The 18,276-nt window shown below is 38.3% G+C and overlaps 1 protein-coding gene across 5 annotated transcripts in view; it reads right to left on the bottom strand.

Moving 5' to 3' along the window:
* The window catches only part of LOC140501243 (lipoxygenase homology domain-containing protein 1-like), a 680,545-nt gene that overhangs the window by 457,061 nt on the left and 205,208 nt on the right, over nucleotides 1-18,276 (bottom strand). For 4 of the 5 annotated variants that reach the window (XM_072604605.1, XM_072604607.1, XM_072604608.1 and 1 more), the window contains 2 exons: nucleotides 11,665-11,867; nucleotides 5,033-5,119 (listed from right to left, as the gene is read on the bottom strand). In XM_072604605.1, the coding sequence (XP_072460706.1) occupies nucleotides 5,033-5,119; nucleotides 11,665-11,867 (290 nt within the window). The remainder of the gene's footprint in view (nucleotides 1-5,032; nucleotides 5,120-11,664; nucleotides 11,868-18,276) is intronic. The other variant, XM_072604606.1, reaches the window with a different exon arrangement.

The following is an 18,276-nucleotide window of genomic DNA, read 5'->3' as shown; positions in this document are numbered from 1 at the left end:
CCCAATACAGGAAGTTTAGAAATGCTGGTGAAAAATTCACAAGAAGACAAGTGAGCACAAGTTGGGTTATTTTTTAACAAATGCCAAATGTGAGATAGCCAGGAAGAGATGGGAAGGAATAATAGTGAAGAAAATCACTGATAGAGGAAGGGTACCTAACCCTAGCATCCTAAGCCTTCAGCTTGTGAGAAGCAATGCTCTTTGGCTAAGGGTTTACATGACGAAGAGGAGAGCCCATGGAACTTCATTCAAAGAGGTTTCATTGACAGTCTGGTTCTCATGTCAATGAATTCACTACCTCCAATGCTGCTGCTATACCAAGTTGGTACCCTGACAACCAGCCTGCTATGTCAATGTGCCAAAATAGGGGACAGAAGAAAGAGGCCTCCCAGCTTCTGGGAACAACAGGCATAGAAGGAGGTGATTTGTTGAAAGAGATGATAGGGTAACTATTGCTTAGTTTAATACATTGTTACTTTACATTTTATTTTAATTAAATGTTTCTTTGCCTTAATATGATGTCATATGTTTAATTTTGACGTGCAGGGGAAATTCAGATCAACATGGGGATAGAGAGCAATGGTTCTGATTCTAGTACACACTCTAGAGGCACTAAAGTGGTACAGTGGGTAGAGCACCGGGCCTGGAATCAGGAAGACTTACCTTCCTGAGCTCAAATCTGGACTCAGACACTTAAAAGTATGGTGACCCTGGGCAATTCACTTAACCCTGTTTGCCTCAACTTCCTCATCTGTAAAATGACATGGAGAAGGAAATAGCAAGCCAATCCAGGATCTTTACCAAGAAAACCCCAAATTGGATCACAGAGAATCAGGCACAACTGAAAAATGAGGGAACAACAAAATGTTTGGTTTTGGCTTGTTGGGAAAATTCTGATCAACTAGAGGGTACAAAGCAGTGGTTTTGATTCTAGAATGTCTATTGTGTGCTGGATACTTTGCTAGACTTTGGGGATATAAGCATAAAGAGTAAAATATCTACTCACAAAAAGTTCATATTCTAATGAGTGTGAGATATGATTCATTAGGAACCCTATTCTATTTCAATCAGTATTACTCAGTCTGATATGACTCCGTAGAGGTAGTGATTATAAGTTCTGTATATTAGGCCCCAGAGCCTTGAACAGCAGATTGTAAGTTTGCTTGCTTAATCAGAGGAAGCTAACTAGGGGCCCTCCACCCCTGTTTTTCCTTGTTATAGTGACCAAGCCCAGTGTGGCAGAGGTGACTCAGTTACACAGAAAGTCCCTCAATTTATTTTTGTACCTCCAGATAACTCCCTCACGGCCAGCATGAACAGGTGAACATCTTATGACCATCTCATAACCACTTAATCAGTTGCAATGCCCCATGCCTCACCCAACCTAATACCTCCCCTGCTAATATACCATTTTTTGTTTGATTCATCATTTTTGCCCCTCAAAGCAAGGTCTATCAACCAATGGGATCCTGTATTTTGTGCAGCCCCTCTAGAGTGTTCAAGTATCAAATCTGGTAGCAAGCCTTATAAAAATAAGGCCCTGGAAAAAGAGTGCATCTCAGATCATGAGGAATGTCTGGGTTGCACTTCATTAGAGGGGATTATGGATCCTTTAATAAAGTACATTGTCCCAGATCTCTACATCAGTAGTCTTTCATGCAGATTGGGCAATCATAATCTCCGCATTATGCAGACAATAAGTACATGTAAAATATACAAGCATGGGTGTGAAATCAGCAAATATGTGTGTATAGATGTATATATATGCACACTTATGCGCATATATACATATTCATATATATTTGAAAGAAAGCTGGATGCTGAACCCAGACCTGTGAATTCCACAGAGTGCCACTGATACAATTCCCCACATAAAAGAGGCAGGGGAGTCTGTTTCTAGGGGAGCCATAACAATATCTAATGGAAACTCTGATAGAGTCTTGGGAGCCTATACAGAAATTCTGTAACTGGCTCTGGTCTGCTTACCATATGATGAAGACAAACCTCTTTGTTGGATAAGGCTTTGTAGACAGAACAGTAAGTGTATTCACAAGGCACTAATTAACCTAGTTCCTTCTCTCAGTTTGACTTCTCTTTTGCTGACTTCTTCCTGCCTGTTAGTGTACCAGTGAGAAAAGAGAGACAATGCTTTAAGGGCCTTAGAACCTTTCCATCTGAAACCAACATGTAGCCTGTGAACATGGGCCTCAGTTCTTTGCCTCCCTGTGTGTCTATGGCACTCTCTTCAAATGACTTTTGTCTGATATACGCTCACACACATACACACACACACACACACACACACACACACACACACACACACATACACACACACAGAAAGAGAGAGAAACAGAATTATAGAATGTTAACAGCTGGTAGACACAATAGAAATAGTCACCAACTCAATGTTTTCATTTTTACAAATAATGAAATACATGTATTCCACTACACTGTTCTGTCCTCCTGCTCATGAATGATAGAGAAAAGAGGAAGACTGTGGACATAAAAACCATAATGGTATTTGCTATGTGACTTTTCCAAATTTCTCTGGATACTTTCTTATCCTAGAACTGTATTTATTTATTAAGTTCTTTCTATAACTTTCAATAATTAACATTTTGCATTAATATGATGCCAACTACTCTGCACATAACATCTCATTTGATTGTTACATCAGTCATGTGGAATGAAATGAAATAAGCATTTATTAAGTACATTTATTGTGCCAGGCATTGTTATAAGTGCTGTGAGATTTGTGTAATTAGTGAACCCATTTTAGAGATGAGGCTAGTACAACTTATATATGCTAAATGTCTTGGCAAAGGAAGTACACCTAATCATTGCTATGGGTGGAATTTGAATCCGAGTCAAGCTGACTCAGATACTCTACTGTCTCATATTGTCTACTATCTACAATTTCCAGCAGTTTTACCTCTTGCTGTTTAAAGGAACATCAATTATCTTTCTTCCTCTGAAAACTTGAAAACACATTTGAATTAAAAAAATGCTTTCAAATTGCCACAGACTGGTTTCTTTAAAATCTCCCAGAATACTTAGCACAGAGCAGGGCACGTGCTCATCAACTGATGTTCAAAATATATTTGTTGTTTGATTGAAATATCTTCTCCTTCTAACCTAGACTTAAAGGTGAATAATGTTTAATGAAATACATGTATTTCATAAACTACAGCTGTAAACTAGATATTTGTAAAAACAAATACAATTTCCTATTGGCTTCTATCATGAAACCATATCTATCCATATTATATATGTATATGTGTCTGTGTACATTTATATATACATACATATGTATATATAAAGGTTAATTGAAGGTGCAGATCACAAAAATGAAGAAAATATTTTAAAGGGAAAATTTTATCTCTTTGATAAAGCAATGTTAAAAGTTTAAAACACTTTGAAATGCTAACAAGAATGCTACACTTGGCTATTCTGAAAATAAGGGATAAAATTAAAATATGGAACAGTATACTTCAGGAAAGTGTGGTGGTACAATCATCAATCTACCATAAAGGTAACATTCCTAAAGATTAACAATTTGTACAAATTTTTCACGCATCTTGAAGCATCTTAACACCTGCAGTTTCAAAGCTGAGTTAATTCCTTTAACATTTTTATTATTAATTTTTGGTTCTCTTGTTGAACACAGACTTCCTAAATCTAGCAAATTCGAGGAACACAGTTCCTTAGATCATGTATGATAATTAATAAAACAATGAATCCTTAAGCAAATTCCTGTTACTTCGATGACTCACTATCTCACCAATGTGGATACTCTGTCCACTGATGACTATTACAACTTATCCATGCCCTCTCCTCCTGTGTCACTCCTCCAAGGAATTATAATGTAAACTCCTTGAAGGCAGAGAACATGCTTTTGCTTTGTATCCTAGACACTTAGCATAGAACCTGGTACATAGTAATTGCTTAATAAATGCTTATTGACAAACTGACTGACAGGGGTTGTCCACCCAACATTCTAGGAGCTTCCGGAATCCTCTTCTCTAGATAATACTCAGACATTGTCTTTTCTTTTCCTACAGCCTCTATGCCATCCTGTATACCACATCACTCCAACAATGATTAATTAATAATAATTTACATTCCATTACTAAAGAACACATTGCAAACCAAGATTTTTAGTTTGCTTATGTGTTTGTTTTTTGAGAAACATTTCCTCTGGAAACAAGAAGGAAAATTGTTCATTTGGATTTCTTTTTTGCCTCTGCCTATTCTCCAGCGGGTTTGCTAACAAGCAGTAAAGTTGATTTGAGCTTTAGAAAGAAAGCAAGAGGTCTGAATAATATGCAAACTGGGTGATCAAATGCTAAATAATTGAGACTGAAATGTATGTCAAATGTGTAATAAAGAATGCTGATTTCTTCTTACCTTATTAGTATTCCTTCAGAGGAACAGAAGCTATTAAGAAATGAGAATTATCCAGTATGTGATTCCCAAAGCTGTATATGTTTACATTTTCATTCATAGTTGAATTTTTGTGGCAATAGTCAGCAATACAATCTTGTCTTAGCAAGTCAGATATAAGTGATCAAAATGGTAGAGTGTACCTGAGTTGAGGTTTACGTCTACATATGAGGGGAAGAAAAACAACTTGTCCAGAATATAAATCTCTGAAAGACTAATAGAACGGAAGGTGAGCATATTTCTTCCACCAAATAAGAATATGTACAGTTTCTAAAAAATTTTTACAGTTCCTTCTCTTTAAAAATCCCTAGCCTTCTTGCTTAAAACTGTATTTCAGTGCTAACTGGGCAATAATTGAACCATGTTGCTTAGGTAGATGCTTTCATTGCATCCTCTACATCGATTCAGAGGCTAAGATTGCCACACGTATTTCTTTAAAGCCTTTAAAACACAATAATAAAACAATCTTGTTCTCTGCAATAAATTTTTTTGTATTAATATCTAAAATACTTTGCAATAATTAGAGAATTAACCTGTTCCATATTGTCTTAAGTAAAGACCAACCAGAAAAAAAAATAGAATTTATTACCATTTGTAAACTCCATTCAGGCTGTTGACTAGTTCCATCATGTCCTATTCTGATCTTGAATATTTTGCCAATGTTCTTTATTTGAACCTGAATGAAATTAAAAATGGGAAAAAAAAATCATCTTCACATTTTAGATCATACCCATGAGAGAAGTTGTTGTATGTGTGTGTGTGTTTTTTTTTCTGTTAAAAGCATTTTGCAGTTCTCAACAGTTAAAGAGCTCTCTAAGCCGGTATCAGCATCTGAGGATTAACCCCTCCATAAGAGGCTATCACTGGAGCCTCACAGATAGGGAATATAAGGCAGGAATATTACGTGATTCAACTAAAATACGACAGAAGTAGTCAGATGAAAGAACAGGACTCAGGAGAATTGTTCTGAGTTCTCTGCACATCACACCTCTCTTTAGGAATCATCCTTTTTGGTAGACTGAAATCTGGTAAGAAAAATATAGGCTCTTGAGAGAATGAGAGGGAGAGTAGAGAAGCCCTTGTGATCAAAGAAAAGCTCAGCAAAGTGTTTCCTGCAAGGAGAGCAATAGCTAAAATAAATCTTTGCTATAACTTTTCTAGCGGGATACAGAGGAATGGAAGGGGGTGGAAGTGTGGGTCTAGATTCATTGGAATGGAAACTCTCTGATGCTATGAACTTTCCTTTTTGGCTTTGTATGCCCTCTACCAAGCGCAGTGCCATGGACATAATCAATAAATCTTTACTGATTTGAGTAAATCTTGGTTCAGCTCCCTAAGGCCCTCTTCCTTTTGAATTTCCCAGAATTGCAGACCATGGGGATATGTGCACAAAACTCAAAGTGCAACAACATATCCATAAAATGCACTTTGATTTCTGCTCTTGCTCAGTGAAAGTATGGCAGTTATTATTCACTACCCATCCAAATAAACCTTCAAAGATTTTTCTGATCCTCAAGGTTTTGGTGAGCCCATCCTTCTGCCTCATGGAGCAGATGCTCATAAAGCAGCACTATCTTCAGATTGCTTCTTTAAAATACTTTAGACTTGTTCTCATCTTTCTAATACAGTAAAAGGATTGATTGCAAAACTAAAAGGGCAACCCCAAATTATGTTGAAAGTTAGCAGAGAAATGCATGTTAGAGCTTATGTCCTGTCTATTTTCTAGGTACCTTGGCTTCTAGTCAATCAGTCAGAAAACATTTATTATATGATTACTAAGTACATGACACTATGCTAAGCACTGGACATTTAAAGGCAAATAGGCCATATCAGCTATCAAGAAACTGATAGTGCTAGGGCAAACTGTTCTTTGCAGCTGCAGACAGCCATTACTGAGATTCAGAGAATCTCTTCTCTGAGATTTCGGCTAAAAAATTTACCTAAAATGTAGCGTAGGGGGCAGCTAGGAGGTGGGCCTGGAAGCAGGATGACTCATCTTTGTTGAGTTCAAATTTGGCCTCAGACACTTGCTAACTATGTGACCCTGGGCAAGTCATTTAGCCCTGTTTGCCTCAGTTTTTCATCTGTAAAATGAAATGAAGAAGGAAATGGTAAACTACTCTAGTATCTTTGGCAAGAAAATCCCAAATGGGGTCATGAAGATTGAATGCAGACATGACTGTAATATAACAGACTATAAGCTCCATGGGGGCAGGGACTAGGTCTCATCTCAGCTTTGTATCTGCTCCAGCACCTAACACAGTGCTCTGCAGGCACTGAGTTTAGGGTGCAGTATCATGAGACTGTCATTCTAGAGCTGGAATAAGCATAGGAATATAGCATTATCTATTTTGAGCTGGAAGAGAACTTGGAGGAGGTCATCTGATCCAATTTTCTTATTCTACAAATAAGGAAACCAAATGACAGAGAAAGTAAATGATTTGGCCAAGGTCATATGGGTAGAAAGTAAAAAAGCTAACAGAACAAAGGTACTGGGACTCCAAGGTAAGAACTCTTTCGAATGCTCCCTGTTACAGTGAATCAGATAGACCTAAATGTATGCTGAATTGAATGGAAAGAACAATTTTAAAGCGAAATTTACTCTTTTATCAGTGTACCAAAGTACTTCAGAGAGCAAACAGGGGCTGACATTAAATGTAGACACCCTACTTGAGATCAGGACTGTCTTTTGCCTTTCTTTTTATCCCCAGTACTTAGCTTAACACATAGTAGGCATTTCATAAATATTTACTGAAGATGGCAGAGTAGAAATATGCAGATACTCTAGCACTTCTCCCACAGTCCACAAAATACCTGTAAAAAATGACTCTCAACAAATTCTAAAGCAGCAGAAGCCACAGAACAACAGAGTGAAAGAGGTTTTCAGACAAAGGTAACCCAGAAGGCTGACAGGAAAGGTCTGCCTCATGGGACGCTGAGCCAGGTGGAGTCCAGCTCTGGCCACGTGGCACTGGGAGGAGCAGGACCTGAATAGACCTCCAGGCAGAGTTCCTAGTAGGGAGGGTCCAAGAAACCTCAACCCACAAGCAACAAAGAAAGCTCCAAAGGTCAGGGGGGGAGGGCTTTCCCAGCTGGGTGAGAGGGAAATGGGGTTCCTCCAGCAATAGCCCCAGGCAGCAGCAGCAGCAGACTGCAGGCAGCTACGATGGCCGGGAAGCAACCTGGGTCCACTGTCCAGGCAGCTCAGCTTAAAGCCTCTGGCAGTAGGGAGCAGCTGATCTAAACCTCTGCCCTGAGTGATGGCCCTGCCCTCACCCAAAGCCCCAGGGAATCGAGTAGCTGAGTGGAATCTCAGCCTTAAACATGATACTGGGGAGAGGGGCAATAGGACCATCTTCTTGACAAAGGATTCAGAAATCAAGTAACTGGCTGGGAAAATGCTCAAAAAAAGGGAAAAAAATAAGACCATAGAAGGTTATTTTCTTGGTGAACAGGTGTATCCTTCCATCCTTTCAGATGAGGAAGAACATGGCATACTGTCACAGGAAGTCAAGGCCCCTGCCTCCAGGGCCTCCAAAGTGAACTTAAACTAGGCTCAGGCAAGAGAAGAGCTTGAAAACTGAGTTAGCAGCTTGTTAAGGGAGAACCAAAAACAATGCTGAGGAAAATAACACCTTTAAAAATAGGCTAACTCAATTGGAAAAAGAGGTCCAAAAAGCCAATGAGGAGAAGGAGGCTTTAAAAAGCAGAATTAGCCAAATGGAGGAGAAGATTCAAAAGCTCACTCAACAAAATAGTTCGTTGAAAAAGAGACTAGAGTTCAAGGAAGCTAATGACTATGTAATAAACCAAGCAGTTAAAAAACAAAACTAATAGTCTGAAAAAAATAGAAGACAATGTGAAACATCTCACTGGAAAATAACTGACCTGGAAAATAGATCCAGGAGAGACAATTTAAAAATTATGGGACTACCTGAAAGCCATGATCAAAAAAGAAGCCTAGACATTATCTTTCATGAAATTATTAAGGAAAACTGTCCTGATATTCTAGAACCAGAGGGCAAAATAAATATTGAAAGAATTCACCCATCACCTCCTGAAAGAAACCTGAAGAGAGAAACTCCTAGGAATATTGTGGCCAAATTTCAGAGTTCCCAGGTCCAGAAGAAAATACTGCAAACAGCTAGAAAGAAACAATTCAAGTACTATGGAAATACAATCAAGATAACACAGGCTCTGGCAGCATCAAAATTAAGGGACTGAAGGGCTTGGAATAAGATATTCCAGAATCAAAGGAACTGGGATTAAAACCAAGAATCACTTACCCAGCAAAACTGAGTATAATACTTGAAGGGAATAAATGGTCATTCAATGACAGAGAGGACTTTCAAGCATTCATGATGAAGAGACCAGAACTAAAGAGAAAATTTGACTTTCAAACACAAGAATCAAGAGAAGCATGAAAAGGTAAACAGGAAAGAGAAATCATAAAAAAACTTTCTAAAGCTGAACTGTTTACATTCCTACATGGAAAGAAAATATTTGTAACTCTTGAGACTTTTCTCAGCATTTGGGTAGATAGAGGGATTGTACATACACACCCACACCCACACCCACACCCATACACACACCCACACACACACACACACACACACACACACACACACACACACACACATAGACAGAGAGTACAGGTTGTGTTGAATCAGAAGAGATGATATCTACAAAAATAAAATAAAAATTAAGGGGTGAGGGAGGAAAATACTGGGAGGAGAAAAGGAGAAATGGAATGAGGCAGGCTATAACTCATAAAAGAGATAAGAAAAATCTTGTTCAATGGAGGAGAAAAAGGAGAAGGGGAGAGGGGAAAAGTGAAGCTGCTCTCTCCACATATGGCTTAAGGAGGGAATAACATGCTCACTAAATTTGGTATGAAAATCTATTTTACACTACAGGAAAGTCGGGGAGGAGGTGACAAGTGGGGTGAGGGGAATGATAGAAGGGATGGCAAATGGGAGAAGAGAGTAACTAGAAATAAACACTTTTGGGAAGGGACAAGGTCAAATGAAGGAATAAAAAAATAAAGGAGTATAGAGTAGGATAGAGGGCAATATAGTTAGTATTACACAACATGATTATTATGTAAGTCTTTTGCAAAATGACACATATTTAGTCTATTATGAATTGTTTGCTTTCTCAGTGGGGTTAGGTGGGGAGGAAGTGAGGGAGAGAAGTGAGAATTCAAAGTATTAGAAACGAATGTTGAGAATTATTATTGCATATAACCAGGAAATAAGAAACACAGATAATGAGGTATAGAAATTTATCTTGCCCTACAAGAAAAGAGAGAAGATGGGGATAAGGGAAGGGTAGAGTGTGATAGAAGGGAGGGTACCTTGAGGAAAGGGGTAATCAGAACGCAAGGTATTAGGAAGTGGGGGGAGGCAAGAGATGGGGAGAAAAATTGGACGTTACAAAGCTATGTAAAACCAATTAGTATTAAAACAATTGACTGAATTAATTACTGAGACTAAATCAGAGACATCTTTAGTCTGGGGAAAAGAATTTTAGTCTAAGTTTCCTAGAGGCAGGTAACCTCAGGTAAAATTTGGCATTGATGGAAAAGTTAAGGTTTTAATGGCAAATTTGATTTTATGATTATTATTTAAGCAGGAACTAGAACAGGTATAGAAAGGCATGAAAGCCACTTAAGACTTGCCTCAAAAGATGTTCCTTAGCCAATGTGAAATTATAGTCATATCTGAAACCTGGTTATTGGAAGTTGCTACTTTAAGATGCTATTGAACTATTAACTGACTGTTCTTCTGAGTCTAAGGTATGGATAGCTAGAAAGGTGGTCTGAGCCTCCAATTCATGATGCCAGTAAGCCTGTGAGATGCTGGTATGAATTGCAAAAGATGATCTCATGGGAAGGGTGGGAGAGTGGCTGTTCAGCCTGAGCTGAGGTAGGATTCTCCTGACTCAATTTCCCCACTAACACCTGTCAGACTTTAAGCCTGACTGAATGCAAGTTGACAATCTACTCCTGCCTGGAATTGACATGAACTTGGAGAGATATTGTTTCCCTGCAACGTCCCTACTCTTAGTGGTAATTTCCTATAGTCAAAAGGTTTGTAAGCTTAATACCAGGTCCATTAAATTATAGATTGTTGGAAGGGGAACATCTGAGTTTAAGTCTAAAATTAAGCTATTAGGCTTAGGACTTTAGACCAACAACATTAAGTTAGGGCCCTTTAATTTTCAGTAATAGTGTGGAGACAATTAGGTCAAGGGCTTGTGAAGTTAGCATGCATGGTTATTATTTGTGTCTCAGTTGGTTAATGTTAAAAAAAAAATTCATTTGTAGTCTATATTATAAATGCCTTAAAAGAAGTATCACCTGACCAAAAGTTGGAATTGTTTTAGGTGATATGAACTGTGTTAAAAATGAAAAAAAAAAGAATTAATTGTGCTTCTGGATGAATAAAAAAATCTCTAACACACAAAAAAAATACATAAAATAAATATTTACTAAGTGACCAACTAAATAGACAAGGACTAGGAGAGGTACTAGTAACAGTCAAATGCCCAAGGCATGAGGGAAATCATACTGAACCCCTACCCCCTTTATAAGTATAGGTCACAATCCTGTGGAGAAACATGCAGCTAAACAGCTTCTGGTTGTCAATCATATTTCATATGAAAGTATAAAAACTACTTTCATACATCCAAAGTACATAGTATATAGTACAAAGTACAAAAAGAAGAACTTTTGTCACCAGTAGATTCTCTAAACCAGTGATTCTTAACCTGCAAAAGATATTTTTAATATCTTTTTCCATAATTTATTCCCTTGTAATCCCATGTATTTAACTTCCTCGTTGAAAGATTATTATTATTTTGAGAAGTCCATAGACTTTAGTAAACTGCCAAAAGGGGACCTGGGACACACAAAAAAGGGTTAAGAAGCCTTGATCTAACCATTGTCCAGCTTGATTTTGCTCAAATTGATGGTTTATGGGGCCAGTTTCAACCCTAAAACTACTTTCGTTAAGGAAAGTGATTTGCTCCAATACTTTCTCTAATTCCTCAACTGGTTACAGTAAACGTATGGTAATTCGTAGGGGACTCTTGGAACATGGAAGGTTTATGCTATGCAAATAACAAACACAAAAACATTAAATATTCTCCTCCTGCATGACAGAAGTATATTTTAAGATGGCACACAGATTAATGCCAGTGCCAGCCTTTCTTGTCTACCTGAAATTCATCCTCCTTTCTTGGAAGGAACAGCTGCTCCCTATTGTCCTTGCCAAGAGGTAGTGGTCCAGTAACTCCTTTGTCTCCATATACCCAGAGGGTGACATTGGCTTGGGTCCCTGTATTTCCCGTCAGCACCAGCACCCGCCATTCATCATCTGAGAGAAGAATCCTGTCACTGGTGGGGGTTTTGTGGATTTCTGCTGTGGGAACAAAGACAAAAGAGGACATTAGTAGCAGAGCAGATGTACCATCAAGCTAGTTGCTTCCTTTGTCCCATGGGAGCCCAAGGACATCAAAACTGTTGGGACTATATTGTCACAACTCCAGGAAGGCCCTTAGAGATTGATTGTGAATTCTTTCCTCTCCTAAGGTTCTGGTTTGGTAAAGCTAAATGACTGTAAGGGTGATGATGAGCAATAAACAGCTGGTATGTCCAGTCAACTTTTGCTCCCATACGGAACATTATAACAATGTTGTACAGGCTTTTCCCATTGATCTGTCCTTAAGCTGAACTAAAACTTATCTCAGAGACAGTAAGAGAAAAGGAGGATACACACTGTGATGAAAAATGGAAAATAGCAAGGTAGAATATAAAAATACCATTTCAGAAAATGAGTAAAATAAAGACAACATGGTAGAATAGATAAAGCACAGACATTGGACTTGGGAAACCTGGGTCCCAACCCAGTCACTAACTAGCTGGGTGACCTTGGGGCACTTCACCTGACTGACTCTTCATTTCCTTATATATAAAATGAGGTGTTTGGAGTAGGTGATTTCAAAGGCACTTGCTAGCTCTAAAAATCTCATGATATGTCAGCAACAATTCTTTCTACCAGAGGCAAAGCTGAAAAATAAAACTGAGTGGATATGACATTAAAAAACCAATATTTTTCATAGTTCTAGCTCTCAAACAGAATAACAGATTTCCTGGTTTCTTGAGACACATCAGTCAATGTACAAAATGAACGAAGTGGACATTTGTCAGTTAATATCCTCAGTTGTCTGCCTCTTACTAGTTTCTGTTTTTTATTTTATTTAGGACCTACTATGTGCTTAGCCCATACTGCTGGAGAGAAAAGAAGTTTATATGTATATATATCTATGTATCTATATCTATGTGCTTATATAGATATAGATACATAGATATAGATATTTAGATAGATATAGATATAGATATACGCATACATATTTATTCATATAAAAAGTCTGTGCTCTTAAGTAACTTACAGTCCAGTAGGGAAGTGTGAGTGGCAGGACACCACAGATACTACAAGATAAGCATATTAAAGAATTACAAAACAAAATTCTTTCCTCAAAATAACCCCCTGAAGTCCTAACATTTAAATTTTACCATTGAGAAACTGATCCTCAGGGAAGCAAAATAATCACACAGGTAGGCACTAAGTTGGAGTACTGGCTACAAGACCAGTACTCTATCTGCCATCTTTTGTCAATTGCTTTTAAGGTATTTTCACAAAATATAACCCAGGACTTTTTGGATTAATAAATTCTTTAAGCAGGTGCTGTCATGTGGACAATTCAAGGCAAATGACCAATCAGTTTTAGAGGTAGCAGGATACAAGTAAACTTCTCAAGGTTCACCATGGACCTTTGTACAAAATGAGGAAACTGAACTATGTGACCTCTCAGATCCATTCACAGATGGTTAGTTAGTTGGTTGTTGTCCTTTGTTCATAAAGGGTATGAAAATGACATCACTAGTTTGGAGTCAAGGTGCATTGTATTCAACTGTGGTCACTCAGACCAATACAAGCTCAAAAGACTATACCACAAGTATAGTCCATGTGAACTTTTGGGACGGCAATGTCTCTAAATCTGCGCATCTCACATTTCTTTTGAGTGACTGTAATTCTACTTTGCTCAGAACACATCACCTTCTTTGATGTGGGAATGTTATATTGGGCAGTCCTGTGCCAGTGTCTCCCATGTCTCACAAGCAATTTCAAAGTTCTTCAGAGAGACTTTGAAAGTGCCCTTTGTCCTCTGTGTGGGCATTTGTTTTGCGTGAGTTCTCTATAAAATAGTCTTTTAGGCAAGTGTACTTTTGGCATTCAAATAATGTAGTCAGCCCATCAGAGTGGCATTCTCTGGAGTAGTTTGAATGCCTGGCAGTTTAGCTTGAGAAAGGACCTCTAGGTCTAGTACATTTTCTTGCTAGGTGATCATTAGAATCTTCCTAAGACAACTCAAATTGAAGCAATTCCATTTCCTGGAATATCACTAGTATACTGTCCAGTTTTCAGAGGCATACAACGAGGTCAGCATAAAGGCTCCGTAGACCTTCACTTTGGTAGACAGTCTAGTACCTATGTACCTCTTCTCTCCCACACGTTCCTTTGGAGCTTTCAAAAGCTAAGCTAGCTCTGGTGATGTGTGTGTCAACAGCATCACCTATGTGTACATCCCTGGAAAGTATACTGCCAAAGTAAGTGAACTTATCCACAGCATTCAATATTTCTCCATTTGCTATAACCAATCGTTCCATGTATGGATGGTGCGGTGATAGTGGAGAACCAGAGTTTCTTGGTGTTAAGTGTTAGGTCAAAATTAGTGCAAGCAGTGGAGAATCAATTGCTGCTTTGTTGCATTTCAGTCTCAGAGGCTGCACTGAGTGTACAATTAAGTGCAAGCAACAAAATCATGCACCAGTTCTCCCTCCACTTTAGTCTTGGCTTGTTAGCCTTTTTAAGTAAAAAAATTTACCATTACTGTGGTAGCTGACCTGAATAGGATCAGCACAAAGTGCTTTGCCACATGAAAAGAATCTAATAGCATTTGAAGCCTCTTCTTCAGCTGATAATTCAGCTAGAGAGGGATACACTTCAACCTAAGGTAACGGGTCACTGATTTCAGCATTGATTGATGATGATCTATTGACAAGACGATGGAAGTGTTCAGCCCATCTCTCCAGGATCCCATCCTTATCGCTAATCAATGTGGCTCCATCAGCACTGAGGAGTTAGGATGCACAATAGGTCTTTGGCCCATAAAGAGCCTTCAGGGCATCATAAAAATGCTTTGGATTGTTACTATCAGAGTAAAACTGAATTTCATCTACTTTCTTACTGCTCCAAGAATCCTGCATCTCTCTAAGCTTTGCTTGTCCTTTACTTTTAATGGAGTTAAATTCTTAGAGACTGATGAACTATCCATCCTACAAACCTTGTGGAATTCTCATTTTTCATTTAGCAGCTTCTAAATTTTCCCATCATTTTCATTAAACCAATCTTGTTGTTTGGAAATGTTCTAGTCCAGATGAGTAAATGTGATGCTGTACACCAAATCTCTGAAAGCTGCCCACTCCTTTTCTGCTCCACTGTTGCCAACTGTATGTTGGTTCAGCTTTCAACACTGAACTCTTGCTGCTCAAAGAAGCTCTCTAACCTGTTGACATTAAGTCATCTAGTAAACATCTTGCCTTGGGGCAGCTGCTTTTATTGAATGCGAATATTTTCCTTGGAGAGGATTAAGTCTATGATGAGTCCAGCTCTCTGTGCCATGCATTGCCTTTATCACTCACATCCTATCTCTTCTCCTTACTGTGACATAGTCTATTAAATGTTTATCATTTTATTAAATTTTATTAAACGTTTGATGCAAGGGTGCATCCATGAAGTTTTATTGCATTCAGGTAATGGAAGACAAGGTTGGTGATGAGAAGCACAAGTCTTCAGCAGTAAATGACCATTGCTGTTGCTGTTTCCCACTCCATCCCTCCCAAGGATTCCTTGCCTTATCTGGTAGTCTATGCCTATTCTTGCATTAAAGTCATCCAGAATTATAAGCGTGTCTTCTTTCGGCACATTGACGATAAGGGTTTCCAGGTCTTCATAAATTTTTTCTTTGACCTCACCAGGGTTTGTCATGATGGGAGCAGATACACTGATGATGGTGGTATGGTGCTTTCTTGCAAGTGGCAGTCATACCATTATGAGACTGTCATTCACTCCTTGTGATAGGAATACAAGCTTGTTGACTGGATGAGTTTTGATTGCAAAATCTAAGCCAGCTCCACAGAGCTCCCCTTCACTGAAGCCAATTCAGAAAAACATGTATCCAGCTCCAACTTCAGTAAGCTGGCCTTCATTTAGCAACCTTGTTTCACTCAGAGCTGCTATGTAGATGTGATACCTTCTGAGTTCTCTCACAAGAACTGTTCATCTTTCAGGTCTACCAGATTTTGTATTTCATGTCAGGCAGTTAAACGGTAGGATACAGTATGGAACCCAGAGTCAGGAGGTCCTGAGTTCAAATCCAGCCTCAGATATTTACTAGCTATGTGACCCTGAGCAAGTCACTTATTCTTATTTGCCTCACTTCCTCATCTATACAATGGGCTGAAGAAGAAAGTGGCAAACCACTCTAGTATCTTTGCCAAGAAAATCCTAAATGGAGTCACAGAGAGTTGGACATGACGAAAATAATTTAACAAGAAAATTTCCCTAATTATTTCTTTATGGGTACAGGATATGTTCAGGGAAGACTAGTACCCCTGGTGTAAGGGCTGCTGAGCTATTTTGAGGGCTGCTTTCCACCTTTGGTGTTCACCTGATTCACCCAACTTTCACCTGTGCCTACAAGAAGCATGCACAGCAGCCACACCTTCAGTAAACCATTTTGGCAGATGAACTAAACAAGGTTGAGGGTAACCAAGAGGTCTCAAAGCCTTTACTGAGTTAGGGGGATGTCTACCTTCAAGAATGTGAAGACTTCCCCCAGGCGAATAGGCAGGTGACAACAATTTGTAATAACCTTCCCTTCCTTTAGATTTGTGACCATACTTTTGTTTGCTCCCCTCCTATGCATCTTTTATGTATTATTTTGTATTATAGCTATTTGCGTATGTTGTCATATCTTCCTCCTTAACTAAAAGTTCAAAGACAGTCCACACAATGTCATACCTAACCCTTCATCTTTCCAAGGGTGTTCCACCCATGGTAGGTTCTTAATCTATTTGTTGAACTAAATGAACTGAGGCTGCTCACCATTCCTAGAATGTTCTCCTTCCCCATTGCCAACTCCTGGACTCCTTTAAGTCTCAGCTTGAATCCAACCTTTTACAAGGGGTCTTTTCTCAGTTCCCCCTACCCTTGTTCTCTCTAATGCCTTCCCTCTAAGATTACCTTCCATTATACTCTATATATCGCATATCTATATAGCTGTTCAGATGTTGTCTGCTCCATTAGAATGAGATCTCAATGAGGGCAAGGACTGTTTGTGCCATTTGTTTTGTATCCCCAGTGCCTGGCATACAATAAATGCCTAATAAATGTATGCTGACCTTACTTGATTTTAAATTTCAGTAACAAACTCATAAACGTGGCTAGGATTAGAATCTAGGATTACTGGCTCTGAGTGACGCATTTCTCCATTTGACCATTTTTGTCTCTCTTTTGTGAATCAAGGGACTATAAAGAATCTCAAAATGAAAAAAAATCATATGGCAATTCTACCTGCACACTAGTACACCCATGTCTTTAAGGTCTGATATTTGCCTGAAGGAAGAGGGGCCGAACCTATGATTTCCCTGGTATAGGGAACACTCAGATGAGGAAATTTCCAATTACAATACAGATTGCCATCTACTTTGCAATATCTGGAGTGTCTTAGAGAGTAAAAGGCCTTTCCTAGGGTCACATAGTCAATATTCAGCAGAGATGGGACATGAATCCATGTCTTCCTGACTCCAAGACCAGTTCTGTGATTACAAAAACCACCCAGCAATCAAATATTCCAAGGGAGCAACTCTTGAACTCTCACAGGTAAGTAGCCATTATAAGCAATGCACTTTTTTTTAATTTATTTTGTTTTCAATGTATGGAATAAAACAAACATTTCCATAACATAGTAAAATAAAAGAATGGTTGGTTACACATGAAACTGCAAATCTATTAGGTACAACTTTTATTCCTTCTAAATACATAATAAAGTTCTCATGTATATTTCTTTTTTCTCTTTTTTCCTTCCTTCTCCCATACCCTAGAGATGGCTACCATTAGATACAAATACATGTGTACATACATATGTGTGTGTAAATAGATATAAAATGCATGCATAGTTTTGTGTATTATGTATGTATATAAAAGTATTCTATAATACATTGCCATAATAATTTAATTTACTAATCCTAAAGCCAAAAAGTCACGTATTTCCTAAGGTAGTTAATTTACTCCCAGTCCAAAGACACTGACAGGATATTACCCAACTACAAGTTTCCTTGGACTTGATAGATTTAGTAGTCATCTAAACTAGACAGTCGGTTTTTAGTCACTTCACAAAGACCCAAAAGGTTATATTGCAATCCAATATTTGTTCAACTGTGTAGCAGAGATTCAGAGCACAAGGGTACTTTCTGCTTGGGTTACGGTCATTGATAACATAATATGATGCAATCTGTAAAGCAGAACAATGTATTATAATTTATGTCATTCCCAATTAAAAATGAATATAATCGAATGATGTGATCTTTTGGAAACAAATAGATGTCCATTAGTCTCAAGCTATAAATTTCTCCTTCTGGGGACCATAAAAGCGGAGGCTTTTGTTGACTAAAGGCTAAAAATATTTTATACAGAGAGGGCATTT

The sequence above is a fragment of the Notamacropus eugenii genome, chromosome 4 (assembly GCF_028372415.1).
Source record: "Notamacropus eugenii isolate mMacEug1 chromosome 4, mMacEug1.pri_v2, whole genome shotgun sequence".
In the NCBI taxonomy this organism is placed as follows: Eukaryota; Metazoa; Chordata; class Mammalia; order Diprotodontia; family Macropodidae; genus Notamacropus; species Notamacropus eugenii.
Note: the sequence above shows the minus strand (reverse complement) of the source record. Positions and strands in the feature narration are given on the sequence as shown.